The sequence below is a fragment of the Gigantopelta aegis genome, chromosome 14 (genome assembly GCF_016097555.1).
Source record: "Gigantopelta aegis isolate Gae_Host chromosome 14, Gae_host_genome, whole genome shotgun sequence".
Taxonomy (NCBI): Eukaryota; Metazoa; Mollusca; class Gastropoda; order Neomphalida; family Peltospiridae; genus Gigantopelta; species Gigantopelta aegis.
This window is the reverse complement of record NC_054712.1, coordinates 58,235,385-58,255,051: the sequence shown is the minus strand read 5'-3', so window position 1 is coordinate 58,255,051 and position 19,667 is coordinate 58,235,385. Positions and strand designations below refer to the sequence as shown.

The following is a 19,667-nucleotide window of genomic DNA, read 5'->3' as shown; positions in this document are numbered from 1 at the left end:
TAAAATAAAATAAAAATAATAACACAAAAATAAAATAAAATACTTAACTAGTACCAGAAGTTTGTTTTGTTTAACGACACCACTAGAGCACATTGATTTATTAATCATCAGCTATTGAATGTCAAATATTTGGTGATTTTGAGACATACTCTTAGAGGTAACCCACTATATTTTTTCCATCAGTAGCAAGGGATGTTTTATATGCACTATCTCAAAGACAGAATAATACATACCACAGCCTTTGTCGCACTGCTTGGAACGACAAATACTGACAGGGATTAATCCCAAACCGACCGCATATCAAGTGAGCACTTTACCACTGTGCTATGTGCCACCTAACTAGTACCAATACACAGTGAAAACTAAATTAACCAAGCGATAAGAAAAATACATTTTATTCATAACAATATACAACCTGGTTGTGTGGTTGAGTACAAAACAACGAAAACAAACATTGTCTGAAGGTGTTTTTCCCCTTACTCAGCTACATAATTATCCGGGTAGGTGATGATAATCGAGGGTGGACAGGAAGGAACAGGGCAGCATTTCCCCGCTGGCGGTGCTTTCATTGTACATTGTTTGGGCAGTTGCCATTGGACGCACCTGTAAGAAAGGAAGAAGATATTGATCAACGACCAAATGGTGACCAGCTACTGTGTCTAAAATACACATCTATTTTAACTAAATCTGATGCCACAGAACTTTATTTTGATGATTCTCCTAGTCCAGTCATGGCATTAAAGTTTGGCTTCGATTCGCATAGGGTCGTCGGGTTTCTTCATGTAGCGAAGTTTGAGTTTTGTAAATATAAACCCTTACTTTGATCTGCACTGATAAAATCCCTTGCTAGCATCTTCACAAGTACACTTGAAGTCACACCCATCATCCCATGTGGCACCCTGGGCATAATTCTGTCCTTTGTAAAAGCAGGAATCTGAAACGACAAAAAAAGAGAGTACAAAACTAGGATTGTTTACTCTTTTCAAAAATACTTTAAAAACTGATTTCAAACTAATGGCATATTCCTCCTAAGATAATAGACTGGTCAGGGAATGAAGGAAGCTTTGATCACATGAACAGAACAGCAAGCAGAGGACTAACTGAAATGTTTTTAAGCCATTTCATTGGCTGTTGGGATGTTTGGACCAGTCTACTTCTGTAAGGTTGGGATGTTCGGACCAGTCTACTTCCGTAAGGGGGAAATGTCATTAGTTTGAGGTCTGGTTAAGATGAAAAGAAAATTCTTTCAAGATTCAAAACAAATACAAAAACAATTAACATCTTCCACTCCTTTCTCACTGAATAAAAAGAAAGAAATGAATACATGTATATGTTTAGTAACACCTGTAATACTGTAAGAAATTTCTATCTCACATGGGATATCACTTGCATGTGCTTAATATGATGTTGCTGGTAATATGACATCATATTAATGTGAGGTCACTGGACAACAATTTTAAATAGATATTTTTGTTATTAAAACCTTCATTATAAAAGCTATCTTGTTGATTTGTAGTGTTAAATTATATTTAACACATGAAACAAACATGGCAAATACGATAATGTGGCTGATTTATGATAAAATGGTCAAATAATATAGTTACTTTTTCAGCCATTTTTATCTGTCTGTGTAAAATAATAGTTTATTTATTGAAAAGATTAGAGAAAAAGAATCCATCATATACGGTCATGTGGGATATAGTTCACCCTTGGTGGTGGAAATTTTGACCTTATGACTTGGAAAGCCTTGTCTTATAATACTCATCATTTCTGCTGCCATGTCCTGTAATGACATGGCGAACACAGCAATATATAATAACCTTATTCTTCAGCACCACACAATCTCTAAACAAAAGAATATGAAAAAGGCAACTGACTTTGTTATTCGTTTTTCTTTTTTTAAAGGCTCGGTATGTTAACCAATTTGTTTATGAAAAACTGCCATGAAAGCCTACCATGAATAAAAGACAGGGTCTCAGAACATCATGAAAACAATACAAGCCTATAGTCCGTCCCATCCTCCTACAAACAGTTTTTTTGTAAATAATTTCACATAAGAATACTATTTTTGTGTCCAATTTAGAAAACAATCAGCTAAGAAATAAATAACTTGTAGTAAATTCCATAGTATGACAAAAGGCGTTCCCTGTGGGACGGACTGTAGGCTTGTATTCAGAGTTAGCCTGTAATATAAATTACATACTGTACTTGTTATAGCCTGTAATATAAATTATATACTGTAGTTGTTCTAGCCTGTAATATAAATTACATACCGTAGTCGTTATAGCCTGTAATATAAAGTACATACTGCAGTCGTTATAGCCTGTAATATAAAGTACATACTGCAGTCGTTATAGCCTGTAATATAAAGTACATACTGCAGTCGTTATAGCCTGTAATATAAAGTACATACTGCAGTCGTTATAGCCTGTAATATAAAGTACATACTGCAGTCGTTATAGCCTGTAATATAAAGTACATACTGCAGTCGTTATAGCCTGTAATATAAAGTACATACTGCAGTCGTTATAGCCTGTAATATAAAGTACATACTGCAGTCGTTATAGCCTGTAATATAAAGTACATACTGCAGTCGTTATAGCCTGTAATATAAAGTACATACTGCAGTCGTTATAGCCTGTAATATAAAGTACATACTGCAGTCGTTATAGCCTGTAATATAAAGTACATACTGCAGTCGTTACAGCCTGTAATATAAAGTACATACTGCAGTCGTTACAGCCTGTAATATAAAGTACATACTGCAATTGTTACAGCCTGTAATATAAAGTACATACTGCAGTTGTTACAGCCTGCAATATAAAGTACATACTGCAGTTGTTATAGCCTGTAAAATAAAGTACATACTGTAGTTATTAGAGCCGGTAATATAAATTACATACTGTAGTTATTAGAGCCTGTAATATAAATTACATACTGCAGTTGATATAGCCTGTAATATAAATTACATACTGTAGTTATTATAGCCTGTAATATAAATTACATACTGTAGTTGTTATTTTGCCCAGGACATTTGGGTGTAGAGCAGCATTCGCCAGGTTTCTTTATCAGAGTACACTGTTGTGGCAGTTTGGTGTAGGTTGGACATCTGGAAAACAACAACAAAACAAAACACAAATGCAGACATATTAGAAATGTGATATTTGTCGTACCAGTTTACAGTGTATACGTGTAGGTACAGGTATTTAGGTAACTTTATCAAAGCCTCTATACAGTGGTATATATTACCGGCCTCAGTGGTGTCGTGGTTAAGACATCGGACATACGGCTGGTAGGTACTGGGTTCGCAGCCCAGAATCGGCTCCCACCCAGAGCAAGTTTCAATGACTCGAAGGGTATTTGTAAAACCATTACACCCTAATTTCTCGCTCTCAACACCTAGCTACTAACCCACTGTATTGGACAGACAACCCAGATAGCTGAGGTGTGTGTATGCCCAGGACAGTGTGCTTGAACCGTAATTGGATATAAGCACGAAAATAACTTGAATGAAATGGTATATATTGAGAGACCGACACCTGTGGAAAAAACATAATGTGGCACCCACAATATTTACTCCCAACCCCCTCCCCCAACTACATATCGTTTACACCTATATTCTCACTGTAACAAGCTTACATGCAGATACTTTTTTTCTCATATTGTAATTAATAGACCTATAACAAATTGTGTTTGAGTGAACCTGCTGACATTTTTTGTTTTTCTTACTAACATCATGTCTACAGGTCCAAATAAAATGTTAGGTATGTACTCTTTTCACCTACATAGCAATAAACAAAAATTAAATTTAAAAAAAACCCCACAAATTAATAAAAATACACCAAGAAAGATTAAGAGTCGGCCCTTTGTTTATCTAGTTAGGGTCGGGTTCTCAGAAGTCTCATGGAAGGAAGGAAATGTTTTATTCAACGACACACTAAACCCATTTTATTTAAGGTTATATGGTTAACGACCACACAGATATTGAGAGAGGAAACCTGCTGTCGCCATTTCATTGGCTTCTCTTTTCAATTAACAGCAAGGGATCTTCTATATGCACCATCCCACAGACAGGGTAGTACATATCACAGCCTTTGTTACACCAATTGTGGAGCACTGGCTGAAACGAGAAATAGCCCAGTGAGTCCACCGAAGGGGATCGATCATAGACCAACCGCGCATCAAATGAACGCTTTACCACTGGGCTACATCCCGCCCCCTAGGTCTTACAGTGTTTCTAAAAAAAACCCAAAGAAATGTGGTTATGTAAGTAAACTAATGACTAAATCTCCCCACCCCTACATACTCTGCGCCACCGTCACTACACTGCTATGAAGACCTGTCTTAGTACACAGGGTGGGATATAGCCTGATGTGCAGTTGGTTTGGGATCGATCCCCGTCGATGGGCCCATGGGGCTATTTCTCGTTGCAGCCCACGACTGGTACATATATCAACGACCGTGGTATGTGCTATCCTGTCTGTGGGATGGTGCATATAAAAGATCCCTTGCTGCATGTCAAAAATTACCAAATGTTTGACATCCAATAGCCGATGATTAATAAATCATTGTGCTCTAGTGGTGTTGTTAAACAAAACAAACTTTAACTTTAGTACATACAAATCTCTGCATCTGTAGACTCCGGACTGTCCAATTAGACAAGTGCAGTTAAAGTCACACCCATCTGACCAGGACTCCCCCTCCTTGTATAGTTTGTTCTTGTAGAAACACACACCTCCTGTGAAATAACATTACATAACATTACATTTTAACACAACACGTCAGTACACACCCCCCAATCAAATTATTTGTTTTATTGTATTAAATTTTATAAAATCATATATACATACATGTACATACATGGTGTAGGTTAACCCCCCCCCCCCTCTAATAGTGGATCACCCATTCCCCACCCCCACCCCCCACCCCCAAATCTAAAATCATGGATACGCCAGTGCGTCAAGTCAGGCCGAATCACCTTACGCTACATTAAGTCATGTTACATCATGTCACATTATATTACAACTTTTGTATGTGTCACAAGCCTTGCAATGTCGTCCAGTTTTTAATTCTCTACAACACAGACAATTAGATCTGTCAAATTGTTTACAAAAGACAGAATTGGCACGCTAATCCATACAATATAATAAATAAATTTCAGCCATTGTTTTGGATCAGAAAGAGGGAACATTTTGTTTTCAAAATCTTGACTAGGAATATTTCTAGTGAAATAAAAATTGATTAGCAACTAGTGTTTGGTGTTTAAAACTTGTGTAGGGATCTCTGAAACTTGTGTAGTGAATCGCGATGCGATACTGAACAAAATGTTCCCTGAGAAGTAAAAGCTATATTTTTGATATGAGTTTCCTTTCTGTTTTTTAATGTCTTTTCTGTATTTACCTGTAGTTCCAGTGAAACCTGTAACTGGAGCAGGTGTGGTGTTGATACTCCCACCTGTGGAGAAATATCCACAAGAAGACAATTAGGTAAATCATTATTAATACATACTGTAAACAAAAAAATATTAGCAATGTTAAAATTTAGTGGAAATTTAGTGAAAATATTAGCGACATAAAAAGTGGATTGAGGGCTGCATGGTGCAGTAGTGGATTGAGGGTGGGTGCAGCAGTGGATGGAGGGCAGGTGCAGTAGTGGATTGAGCGCTAATGCAGCAGTGGATGGAGGGCAGGTGCAGTAGTGGATTGAGGGTGGGCACAGCAGTGGATCGAGGATGGGTGTAGAGTGGATTGAGGGTGGGCACGTGGGTGCAGCAGTGGATTGAGGGTGGGTGCAGCAGTGGATTGAGGGGTGGTGCTGCAGTGGATTGAGGGGTGGTGCTGCAGTGGATTGAGGGCTGCATGGTGCAGTAGTGGATTGAGGGCTGGTGCAGCAGTGGATTGAGGGTGGGTGCAGCAGTGGATTGAGGGCTGGTGCAGCAGTGGATTGAGGATGGGTGCAGTAGTGGATTGAGGACTGGTGCAGCAGTGGATTGAGGGTGGGTGCAGCGGTGGATTGAGGATGGGTGCAGCAGTGGAATGAGGGTGGGTGCAGCAGTGGATTGAGGATGGGGCAGCAGTGGATTGAGGATGGGTGCAGCAGTGGATTGAGGATGGGTGCAGTAGTGGATTGAGGGTGGGTGCAGCAGTGGATTGAGGATGGGGGCAATAGTGGATTGAGGATGGGTGCAGCAGTGGACTGAGGATGGGTGCAGCAGTGGACTGAGGGTGGGTGCAGCAGTGGATTGAGGATGGGTGCAGTAGTGGATTGAGGGTGGTGCAGTAGTGGATTGAGGGTGGTGCAGCAGTGGATTGAGGGTGGATGCAGCAGTGGATTGAGGGTAGGTGCAGCAGTGGATTGAGGGCTGGTGCTGCAGTGGATTGAGGGTAGATGCAACAGTGGATTGAGGGTGGGTGCAGCAGTGGTTTGAGGGCCGGTGCTGCAGTGGATTGAGAGTAGGTGCAGCAGTGGATTGAGGGTGGGTACAGCAGTGGATTGAGGGTGTGTGCAATAGGGGATTGAGGGTAGGTGCAGCAGTGGATTGAGGATGGGTGCAGTAGTGGATTGAGGACAGGTGCAGCAGTGGATTGAAGGCGGGTGCAGCAGTGGATTGAGGGTGGGTGCAGCAGTGGATTGACAGTTGTGCAATAGTGGATTGAGAATGGGTGCAGGAGTGGATTGAGGGTGGATGCAGCAGTGGATTGAGGGCTGGTGCAGCAGCAGATTGAGGGCAGTGGATTGAGGGTGGGTGCAGCAGTGGACTGAGGGTGGGTGCAGCAGTGGATTGAGGGTGGGTGCAGCAGTGGATTGAGGACAGGTGCAGCAGTGAATTGAGGACAGGTGCACTAATGTTAGCATTATGGTGTTTAAGAGAATGCATTTGCTTCTCACTGACAGGACAGCAAATACCATGGGTTTTTAGCACTGGCTGTAACATGAAAATCCCAATGGGTCCAAATAACAATATTTTTTGGTGCAGCGAACATGCATGATTCAGGTGTAAAACCGGTATCGATATCGTGTTGTTTGTTTCCAGGTATTTACACTATAATTGCTTAAATCATATTTAAAGCAGGGCGGAATGTAGCCCAGTTGTAAAGTGCTCGCTTGATGTTATGTATATCCAATCAGATCTCAGCTGTTTGGGCTGTCTGTCCAGGGCAGAGGGTTGGTGATTAGTTGTTAGTGAGAGTAGAACATGAAACATGGCCTCAAACACCATGTGTTTCCTTCAGTATATAGTTAAAATGTGTGCCCATGAATAGTGTGCTTGTATCTTAATTACTTGGATATTAGCATGAAAATAAAACTTAAAATGAAAACACCAAACTAGACAAAATTCCACAACATCCAACTACTAAAAGAATCACATTATAAGTAGTTTCAATTCTTAGAAGTAGTCACAGAGACTTTAGAAAAGTGAATTAAACTAATTAATTAATTAAAATATAGTCCGTCCCACTCGGAACTTTTTTTTTCATACTATATGGAATGTACTACAAATTATTTATTGCTGATCCGACTGATTTGTTAATTGTACACAAAAATAGTATATTTTATGTTGTTTCCAAAACACATTTACTTTTCTTCTTACATCAAGCCAAACTGAAATTATTTACAAAAACATTTTCATAGAATGATGGGACAGACTACATGTATATATATAGACCAATCCTCTAATGAAACCAGACTCACAAGTTCCTCCCTGGGCCATAATAGCAAAGACATCGCCTGAACCAGGCTGAGCTAGAATGTAGAAACAAAAACATGAAAGTTACTCAACAATACACATCAATATGCAAAACAAAACCTTTAATCATTAATTTAAGTACCAGACATATGTGTACAGGAGTACTGAAACAAAACCTCAAATTCAGCCAAAAATGATAGATATTCGGGCAAAATGTGCTAACCTGAGATCTTTTTACCACGTATTTCCAACATTCTACCCTCAAAGTTAGTTGTAATCCATGTAAAAATGCGTAGTGTTTCAGTTGCAAACCTAATTGGTAGTGACGCTAATAGGAATACATGTTGTTATTCAGGTTCATGGGTTTTTGTTAATTTCGGACAAGAACATCACTAATGCACCAGAATGTGTTTGAAGAAAATGGTGTGATTAAAAAATTGTACCTTTTACGAAATATGGATTTCAAGTTAAATTACGATAAGATATGCTATATATTTATTGTGTACGAAGCCAAAACAAGGATGTGAATCGTCGACCTTAGAACAAGTTACCATAAAGTGACAAAGTCAGCTAATGAAGTATATGAAGTCTATACGTACTTTGTTGAAAATCGACCATGTTCGAACCAGGTGCATAGAAGAAAGATGGTCCTTGTCCATTTGTTGTCTCCCACGAACATCCTTGTTTTGAAGAAATCATAATCCAGCCAAGAACAGAACAGCCATTTGAGTGACTGTTGGCATAGAACTCACGACCGGACAGCGGATCACTGAAACACAACAACTAGAGTACCAAGCCATTCCCAGGAACACATAGTGTACAATAAAACTTTAATGTGTGACTGTTGGCGTAGAACTCACGACCGGACAGCAGATCACTGAAACACAACAACTAGAGTACCAAGCCATTCCCAGGAACACATAGTGTACAATAAAACTTTAATGTGTGACTGTTGGCGTAGAACTCACGACCGGACAGCAGATCACTGAAACACAACAACTAGAGTACCAAGCCATTCCCAGGAACACATAGTGTACAATAAAACTTTAATGTGTGACTGTTGGCGTAGAACTCACGACCGGACAGCAGATCACTGAAACACAACAACTAGAGTACCAAGCCGTTCCCAGGAACACATAGTGTACAATAAAACTTTAATGTGTGACTGTTGGCGTAGAACTCACGACCGGACAGCAGATCACTGAAACACAACAACTAGAGTACCAAGCCATTCCCAGGAACACATAGTGTACAATAAAACTTTAATGTGTGACTGTTGGCGTAGAACTCACGACCGGACAGCAGATCACTGAAACACAACAACTAGAGTACCAAGCCATTCCCAGGAACACATAGTGTACAATAAAACTTTAATGTGTGACTGTTGGCGTAGAACTCACGACCGGACAGCAGATCACTGAAACACAACAACTAGAGTACCAAGCCATTCCCAGGAACACATAGTGTACAATAAAACTTTAATGTGTGACTGTTGGCGTAGAACTCACGACCGGACAGCAGATCACTGAAACACAACAACTAGAGTACCAAGCCATTCCCAGGAACACATAGTGTACAATAAAACTTTAATGTGTGACTGTTGGCGTAGAACTCACGACCGGACAGCAGATCACTGAAACACAACAACTAGAGTACCAAGCCATTCCCAGGAACACATAGTGTACAATAAAACTTTAATGTGTGACTGTTGGCGTAGAACTCACGACCGGACAGCAGATCACTGAAACACAACAACTAGAGTACCAAGCCATTCCCAGGAACACATAGTGTACAATAAAACTTTAATGTGTGACTGTTGGCGTAGAACTCACGACCGGACAGCAGATCACTGAAACACAACAACTAGAGTACCAAGCCGTTCCCAGGAACACATAGTGTACAATAAAACTGCCCTACAGTCGCCAACTAAAAAAGTAGAAGATGTTATTCCTTCCTAGGAAGGAAGGAAATGTTTTATTTAACGACGCACTAAACACATTTTATTTACAGTTATATGGCGTTGGACATATGGTCAAGGACCACACAGATATAGAGAGGAAACCCGCTGTTGCCACTTCATGGGCTACTCTTTTAGATTAGCAGCAAGGGATCCTTTATACGCACCATCCCACAGACAGCATAACACATAACATGGATTTGATATACCAGTCATGCACTGGCTGAAGCGAGAAATAGCCCAATGGGTCCACTGACAGGGATCGATTCCAGACCGATCGTGCATCAAGTGAACACTTTACCACTGGGCTACCTCCTCCCCCACTCCCTTTCCAAGGAGAAAACGAGAAGTGTGATAAAAACAGATCAAGAGAACATGTATCAGTACATTTTGTAATGTTCCACATTCATGTGCAAACTTTCTGAATTATACATTCTATTCGAATCATAATATTTCGTTATCAAATACTACTACATGTACATCCGTTAAAATCTTTTAAGCAATACAGTTGAATATTTTCATTAAAACACAATATTATTAATAAGTAATTGATAATTAATGTGCTGTTATGTTAAAATAATAATTAGTATTTTTTATGGCATTACTGAAATTAATCTGGCCAAGAATTAAACAACTCTTGTCCAACAGGTCACCGCAATCTCCACAATATGTGCTGACAAAATTTGTTTTAAATTGGTTCAAATATCATGGCGACTTCAACTTCTCACTACGTACTGCTGCTAACTCAGTGACTTTAGCAGACTTTCAGCGAAAAAAGGCTCAATTTTGCTAGCTAGATTAGGGCCCGAGAAAAATGAATTTTGTGAAAATTGTTTGGTATAATCATGCTTACTTCCAATAAATAAATGGCCCCTACAAAGAAAACTATTGCTGCCAGTTTCTAAATTCAGGTGTAGGGTAGCCGTTTTGATTTTCAAGATGGCAACTAAACTTTTCTCACAGTTCTTCATAGTTCAGTATCTAAAAATTATAGATATATGATCCTAAACCTACATTTGTAGAATCAAATATTCAGAAAATTACATTTGCCATCATATTAATACTTCCATAAAAAAAACCCACCATACGTGTTCTTGTGGTAGGTCCAAGGATATTATGGGTTTTTTTTTATCCATTTCACTTGTATCCAAGAAATATTTATGGGGACTGAGACAAAATTACTGTCTAATTAATTGTGTATTCAACTTTCAAAGTGTCTGGGGTTAAAAAGATTACATTTTCAAAGGACTTTTCACGCCTGATGCATGACATGATCAGTGGGCCCATATGGCTATTTCTTGTTCCAGCCAGAACACCATGACTGGTATATCAAAGGCTGTGTTATGTATTATCCTGTCTGTGGGATGGCCGGTGCATATAAAAGATCCCTTGCTGCTACTGGAAAAAATGTAACGAGTTTCCTCTCTAAGACTATATGTCTGAATTACAAAACATTGACATCCAAAAGCCAATGATTAATAAATCAATGTGCTCAAGTGGTGTCGTTAAACAAAACAACCAAACAATATTATTTGATTTACCCCTGAATGCTGAAAACACCAGGTGGCGCCATCTTGATGTCATTCCATGTACTGCTAATGATTCGACTCGGACTGAACCAGTTGTTTTTAGTGGCACCAACGGCATTGAAAATTATATTGGCTTTCTCGACACCCTTGTTGAAGATTGCTACCTTGATCTGGAAAATTGAAGGATTTGTCAGTTTAATTTAGCAGCATAATAACCCCCCGTCCAAAATGTTGGGGTGGGAGAGACTAGGGAAATGAACATTTTCCAAACTAAAACTGATTTTTTAAAAGGCAGATTCTTCCAATATGTTGTTGTTGTTTTTTCTTTTCTTTGTTATTTTTTTCTTGTTTTTATGTGTGTGTGTGGGGAGGATGTAACATTTAAGGTGGGTTAAGTGCTTACAACCATGTACCGACTAAAGTAGTGTCGGAAATATAATAAAACCGATTTTCTTCAATTATGTCTTTCATATTAAACTGACAGTTCAATATTTTGTAAATATCTATTTAATGATACTCTACCTAATTTAGCATTTACTTGTTTGGGCTCTCATTAATGTACAAGGTGGTGTTTACTCTTGAAATTAAAAGAAAGATGTCAGTTTTATTCTATTTCCGACACTACTTTAGTTTGTTTGTGTTACTTTGTGTGACACATACATCGTCAATGCAGGAATCAGGACACCTTAAAACAGTTTTAGGCCAATTCCTTCTGGATGCTAAGTACAGTGTTAAGGCAAACATTTATATAGATAAAACGTCACATACATTATTTTCACTTTCTATTTATTGCATGAGTTCATTTTGCACCTGAATATATACATGTCCCACAAGACTGTGTAGCGGTCGAGTGGTATACCTGAATATATACATGTCCCACAAGACTGTGTAGCGGTCGAGTGGTATACCTGAATATATACATGTCCCACAAGACTGTGTAGCGGTCGAGTGGTATACCTGAATATATACATGTCCCACAAGACTGTGTAGCGGTCGAGTGGTATACCTGAATATATACATGTCCCACAAGACTGTGTAGCGGTCGAGTGGTATGTTCTTGCACAAAATAAACGAGTGCAATAAATATAGGAAGCAAAAACAATGTATGTGAAGTTCTGTATTTATAACATGCCTTCTTTTATTTTTACAAAAACATTTTTTTAATTTAACATCAAAAGATATGAAATAACTACACTTTCTTACATCTATGATCAATATATTCCTATCATAGATTTACTTAACTTTAAGAATCATACTCTGTAGCAAATAAGATGTGACATAATTTGTAACTCATATCTGAAGAAAGTAAATATTTGTAAAACATAATATGATGTAAAAAAAGATGCTAACTCCAGTAAAAAGAAAACGTGAATTCCCCATAAAAAGGTTCCCATCCAGATCGCACATATAAATTTATCACACAGTTTGAAAATGTCTTTATCACTATTATATAGTATGACTGAATAGATAGATGTAATAAAATTAATACAATGCTAAGCACTGAAGGTGTAAATGAAGCTACCTACTATTATACATGTGTAACATACATCTAGGGTCTCCACGAGTACTCGAGTACTCAGGCACGGGCCCGAGTCTAGCACGACTTGAGTCCGTTCACAGGACTCGAGTTACCCATACATGTTAGACATGGTAGGACATAAACTTCAGCAGTAATTAATCAGAAATCAGCAATACAAGTTACACAATAATTAGACCTGTATGATCATGCACTAGTTTCTCTTTTAATCTGTCCATCACAATACTGAATGGATCAACCGCTTCATAAATGCAATACAATGGCATGATTTGGCATTCTGGTTCAGCACTGGAATAAAGATGTATATAATGCTGTTTTACTTTATTCTTATATAGTTTCATTGTTATCTAGTATAAATGTCGGGTACTGAGGTGCGGGTCGAGTTTGACCCTCGAGTACTCAAGTCCTATATTTTGGACTCGTGGAGGCCCTACTTACAACAGTAAAAGTTTCACCTGTTTAAAGTTGCATTCATTCCAGTGATTGGACAGATCTGGTTTGTAGTGTCCTGGGTATTGATTGGTCAGGTACTGAGCCAATGGGACGTGCTCATTCAGAGTTGTTGGAGAGTTCCAAAGACTGGCCAAGTTTCCAGGTATCCCAGCCACACCTTTAAGAAGCAGTGTCCAGCCATGGCCCAATATTGCAGTTACTGGGGGTGGAGTGGTGGCACCTTCAAATAAAATAATACACTAGTATTAGATATGAAACTTTTTTGTTTCTTTTTTTTTAAAGTTTATTGTCCCCAGAAAAGAAATATGGTAATGCCAGGGTTGAGGCCCTGGTATAACTACCTTACATTAATAGATATAAAACATACATAAATATACAAGTATTTGGCATTTCATTAAGAAAACCCCCCACAAAACCACACCATTTTTTAAGTTGAATAGCAGAAAAAATATATGCAACACTGAGCACGGAAAGTAGTGTTGAAGAAGTAAAGATGGAACCTATGTACATGTATCAATAGATAACAACATAATCATTTGGTATTGTGTGAAACTTAGATTTTAAATCCACCACTTTGTAAACTTATTTTTAAAATTAAAATTTAAAAAAAAATAAAACCCTCTTACATGTATATTCAAACTCATATATTCACTGCTAAATAATAGTTGCATACATTTTCACTCTTCTAACAGAATATACTTAATATGATACTGTTTACAATTAACTGAAGTTTGTTTTGGTTAACAACACCACTAGAGCACATTGATTTATAAATCATTGGCTATTGGATATCAAACATTTGGTAATTTGGACATAGTTTCAGAGAGAAAACATGCTACATTTTCCATTAGTTGAAAGGGATCTTTTATATACACTATCCCAGACAGGATAGCACATACCACAACCTTTGATATACCAGTTGTAGTGCACTGGCTAGAATGAAAAATAGTCCAGTGAGGCCACCAATAGGGATTGATCCCAAACTGACCGTGCAACAATGCGAGCACTTTACCACTGGGCCACATTACTGGGTATTCATGGTGCTGTTAATGGGGGTGGGTGGGGGAGTGCACCCCTCACTGCAATACAGCATTCTTGGATCAGCACCCATATCATTTAAATAAAACTATATACAGTGAAACCAACCAGAATCCTGTCAAAACCTGCAAAGTTTCATGGTTCTGAATTTCCTATATTCTAAAACTCCACCCTCTAATCACCAGATCCTGTCAAAACCTGCAAAGTTTCATGGTTCTGAATTTCCTACATTCTAAAACTCCACCCTCTAATCACCAGATCCTGTCAAAACCTGCAAAGTTTCATGGTTCTGAATTTCCTACATTCTAAAACTCCACCCTCTAATCACCAGATCCTGTCAAAACCTGCAAAGTTTCATGGTTCTGAATTTCCTACATTCTAAAACTCCACCCTCTAATCACCAGATCCTGTCTAAATTGGAAATATATTAGGCCCCAGGCATGATCCGGTTTCGATAGGTAAAATTAATGTATAGTAAAGTACATTTGTAATGAACATGCTCAGAACGAACTACTGCATAGAATGAACCGATCATCCATTTTGTCTCCCTATACATTAATAAATAACTTGTGCAAATGTGTATAACGAACTACTGCTATAATGAGCTAACTATCATGGTCCCTTCCAGTTCGTTATAAGACTAATTTACTGTACGTTAAAAAAAATCTTACAGTATCCGCAAAAGTTAGCGCAGTTATCTCTAGCCCAGGCGGTATACTGCCCCGAACACGTATAAGACCCGTATTCATTACAGTTCTTTAGTTTATCAACACACTGCACAGGAGCCAGAGTTGTTGGGGGTGGTGTAGTCGATCCCGCTGAAAGATAGAAATACAATAGAATCATGTTGGGTCGAACGCAGAAGGATCGAAGACACCGCAACGCTCAAACCAAACATGTAGTCCCGAGTTACACTTACGTGATGTTAAAACTGAATGGATAGGTGGAACTACCCGATGGATCAAACACTTTCTCAAGCACCGACAGGGTCTGAACCAACAGGATTCAACTGTGAAACATCTTAGATACATAAACTTTGGTTGTCAGAGAGGGATCTAGAATTTTGTGAAATGGAGGTCAAAGCAGGTGATTGTTCAGGGATCTAATCCCTCCATCCTGTACCAGCTCAAAGTAAAATTTAAAGAATATATATAAAAAAATTCAGGAGAGCATGACTTGAACCCACTAGAAACTCTGCTCGGCAGTCTAGAAACAGCCCTCTATATTGCGACCGATTTGGACCATATTTGTTCATTTGGTGACTAAAACATTTCATATTATCTATATAACAATACAAGCAGGAGTCACCTGGTGCCTAGATGGAAACGTGGACGTAGAGGGCTGAGGAGCATTACCCCGACCCAACATTGCATAATAATTTACAACATATGCGCCTGCAAAGATGTACTGACTGGAATACAGATACTAAATGTGAGTGTAGGACAACAGGTACCATGTAGGTACGGTGCAGTTAATTCTTTGAGTGGGAGAGGAGGAGGGATACAGATAGGTTAGCACACCCTTTAAACCCACTCCTTATGTATGACCTTTAAATCTCAATGCTTAAACATAACTGTTCCATCAAGGCACCTCACACAAATTAAAGGCACTGATCATACATGTTTTGTTTAACGACACTACTAGAGCACACTGATTTATTAATCATCAGCTATTGGATGTCAAACATTTGGTAATTTTGACATATATTTTTTCATTAGCAGCAAGGGATCTTTTATAGGCACCATTCCACAGATAGGGTATCATATACCACATGCTTTGATATACCAGAAAATAATTCATGACTTCACCTATATAGTGACGTATTAAAAATAATCATAATTAAACGATGTCATGGAACAAATAACTACAAATGTATGTCATCCTTGTTTTCAAATAAGGGAAAGAATTAAAGAGAAGGTATTTCACACATACAGCACAGGTCACAGAACTTCCTACAGTTGTCTCCCGCCCACGGTTTGTAGAGTCCGATGCACGCAGTCTTTCCATACAGCTGACAGTTAGGAAGTTTGTCTACACACGGCGGAGGCGTCGTCTGGACTGATACCTCTGCAGAATAAATATTTTTCTAAATTAAACATAATATGTAATCTTCTAACAATATAATTATACAGGGGTCGAAATTACAGTGGAGGCATTGTCTGGACTGATATAACTGTAAAATCAATACTTATCCAGTAGTTAAATTAAAGATTATATAATTGTGCATCTAAGAATATAATTATACCACGGTCGAAAATACAGTGTAGGCCTCGTCTGGATTGATACATCTGCAGAATGGATATTTAGCTAAATTAAAAATTATATAATCATTTAAAAATATAATTATACAGGGATCGAAATTATGGTGAAGGCGTGGTCTAGACTGACACATTTGCAGGATGAATATTTAGCTAAATTAAATTAAAGATATAATCATCTAAAAATATAATTATACAGGGGTTGAAATTGACTGAAATTCCTGCGTGACATTCGGTCTGGCAGAATTTGTAGCTTGCCATACCTGCCGGACCAAACATCATCATAAAGTATAGCGGTAAAATACTTGCCCGTCTGACAGGAATGTTGACGGTAGAATTTCAACCCCAGATGATATATATTTTATATGTTTAATTGTTCCCAGACATTGGACTGCGTTAAGGCTGGGATGTCCTTATAAAGACCTAACAGTATATTTCACATTCACATTCTAAATTATTATATCATTTGTCATATAATTTACCCATAATATCCATGTCATAAACCCATTTGATATTTATCATTATCAACATGGTTAATAATTTTTGGCTGCCAATGGGTCGTTTGTTTACAAATCAGTAAGACCTGTATACCTGAGTGTAATGTTTTGATTAGATTTAGTTAAATTATGCGACCTCAAACTTAATTTTTGTCCTAATTTTGATGATGTCATATTACCGATACAAACAACTTTATAAGAACTGTGATTTACTAAAATTATTAATATTGAATTAAAATGTTATTTTAGAAGTGTTGCAGGATAAATAGAATTCATCACTTGTATTTCTTAATATGTAAAATATTAACCTGATCTAGTTATTTGGAATTTATTATTTTATTATTTATTTATATTTTATATTATTTAATATTACAACAGAACGACAGTTTGTGTGAAATATTGTTTCCCTATCTGAATTAAATGATTATCTGTTATTTGTTTTACATTAATCGTGGTATGAAAAAAAAAATCCGCAAAATTGTGTGAATTGGCGAAGCTGTTCTCACATACATCTAAGTTTGCGGATGATTTTGTTGATGTTTTCATTCCCAGATGAACATAAAAGAAATAACAGACAATAATTATAATTCAGTTTGAAACATACACATGTACCTACAAATATGAATACCAAAAGTTTATTTATTTTTTAATTATATTTTTGGTCCCAAACAATAAGACAAATTATCAATATACACCGGCGTCATCAGATTTGACTTAGCCTGACGTTATTTTATGCTCATCGAGAAATGAACAAACTCCCGTTGCTACGGCTTGATCAATAGGATGGCCGACGTTAACTTGTAATGAATGTGATGGAAATTTCATAATATAAAGTGGACACTTACTACAGAATCCACAAAAGGTTGGATGGCCGACGTTAACTTGTAATGAATGTGATGGAAATTTCATAATATAAAGTGGACACTTACTGCAGAATCCACAAAAGGCTGAATGGCCGACGTTAACTTGTAATGAATGTGATGGAAATTTCATAATATAAAGTGGACACTTACTACAGAATCCACAAAAGGCTGGATGGCCGACGTTAACTTGTAATGAATGTGATGGAAATTTCATAATATAAAGTGGACACTTACTGCAGAATCCACAAAAGGCTGGATGGCCGATGTTAACTTGTAATGAATGTGATGGAAATTTCATAATATAAAGTGGACACTTACTACAGAATCCACAAAAGGTTGGATGGCCGACGTTAACTTGTAATGAATGTGATGGAAATTTCATAATATAAAGTGGACACTTACTACAGAATCCACAAAAGGCTGGATGGCCGACGTTAACTTGTAATGAATGTGATGGAAATTTCATAATATAAAGTGGACACTTACTACAGAATCCACAAAAGGTTGGATGGCCGACGTTAACTTGTAATGAATGTGATGGAAATTTCATAATATAAAGTGGACACTTACTACAGAATCCACAAAAGGCTGGATGGCCGACGTTAACTTGTAATGAATGTGATGGAAATTTCATAATATAAAGTGGACACTTACTACAGAATCCACAAAAGGCTGGATGGCCGACGTTAACTTGTAATAAATGTGATGGAAATTTCATAATATAAAGTGGACACTTACTACAGAATCCACAAAAGGCTGGACAGTTTGACTGGGCCCAGGCAACGTATGGTGGGACGCACGAAGACTTTCCGTATGCTTTACAGTTGTCCAACTTGTCCATACACAGCCCGGTTGGAATGTTATGCCTCACAGTTGTTGGCATAACGGTCGACACTTGACAAGATACTTGCTGACAACACTGACCACTTGGGGGCGCCACCATCTTACACATTGGAGGCAGCGCTGTGTACATTGGGCATCTGTGAAATGAATTACATATATACCAGTAATGACAGAAGTAGTTGGAAAGAAGGTAAATCCTCAGTACTCGGGTGTACATATATGTATATGCAACGTCCTCTCACTAATCATATTCCTGGATATTTTCCACTTTTATTTACTCAGGTGTTCATACATCCTACTTCTCCCTCTAAACATATTTCTAGATTTGCCCCTGTAACTTATTTGAGTGTATATATATGTGACGTCTGCCCCAACCCAGCCCCACAAAAAACAACAACAATCTGCTCCTCTCAACCGTACTTGGGTGTACATATATTACTCCCCCCGCCCCCAGCCATAAATATATTCCTGGCTCTACTACTGTTTGACTTACTTGGGTGTACATATATTACACCCCCACCCCAACCCCACCCATACATATATTCCTGACTGCTCCTGTGACTTACTTGGGTGTACATATATTACACCCCCACCCCAACCCCACCCATACATATATTTCTGACTGCTCCTGTTTGACTTACTTGGGTGTACATATATTACACCCCCACCCCCACCCCACCCATACATATATTCCTGACTGCTCCTGTTTGACTTACTTGGGTGTACATATATTACACCCCCACCCCAACCCCACCCATACATATATTTCTGACTGCTCCTGTTTGACTTACTTGGGTGTACATATATTACACCCCCACCCCAACCCCACCCATACATATATTTCTGACTGCTCCTGTTTGACTTACTTGGGTGTACATATATTACACCCCCACCCCAACCCCACCCATACATATATTCCTGACTGCTCCTGTTTGACTTACTTGGGTGTACATATATTACACCCCCACCCCAACCCCACCCATACATATATTTCTGACTGCTCCT

The 19,667-nt window shown here is 38.2% G+C and overlaps 1 protein-coding gene across 1 annotated transcript in view; it reads right to left on the bottom strand.

Annotated features, from left to right (window-relative positions):
- Positions 1-379: 379 nt before the first annotated feature.
- The window catches only part of LOC121389362, a 152,001-nt gene continuing 132,713 nt past the window's right edge, over positions 380-19,667 (bottom strand). Inside the window, exons 66-77 of the mRNA XM_041520957.1 lie at positions 18,558-18,799; positions 16,134-16,268; positions 14,873-15,019; positions 13,166-13,383; positions 11,186-11,343; positions 8,287-8,456; positions 7,693-7,743; positions 5,401-5,454; positions 4,621-4,738; positions 3,009-3,109; positions 820-934; positions 380-603 (exon numbers count right to left, since the gene is read on the bottom strand). Of these exons, the coding sequence (XP_041376891.1) occupies positions 477-603; positions 820-934; positions 3,009-3,109; positions 4,621-4,738; positions 5,401-5,454; positions 7,693-7,743; positions 8,287-8,456; positions 11,186-11,343; positions 13,166-13,383; positions 14,873-15,019; positions 16,134-16,268; positions 18,558-18,799 (1,636 nt within the window). The 3' untranslated portion in view covers positions 380-476. The remainder of the gene's footprint in view (positions 604-819; positions 935-3,008; positions 3,110-4,620; positions 4,739-5,400; positions 5,455-7,692; positions 7,744-8,286; positions 8,457-11,185; positions 11,344-13,165; positions 13,384-14,872; positions 15,020-16,133; positions 16,269-18,557; positions 18,800-19,667) is intronic.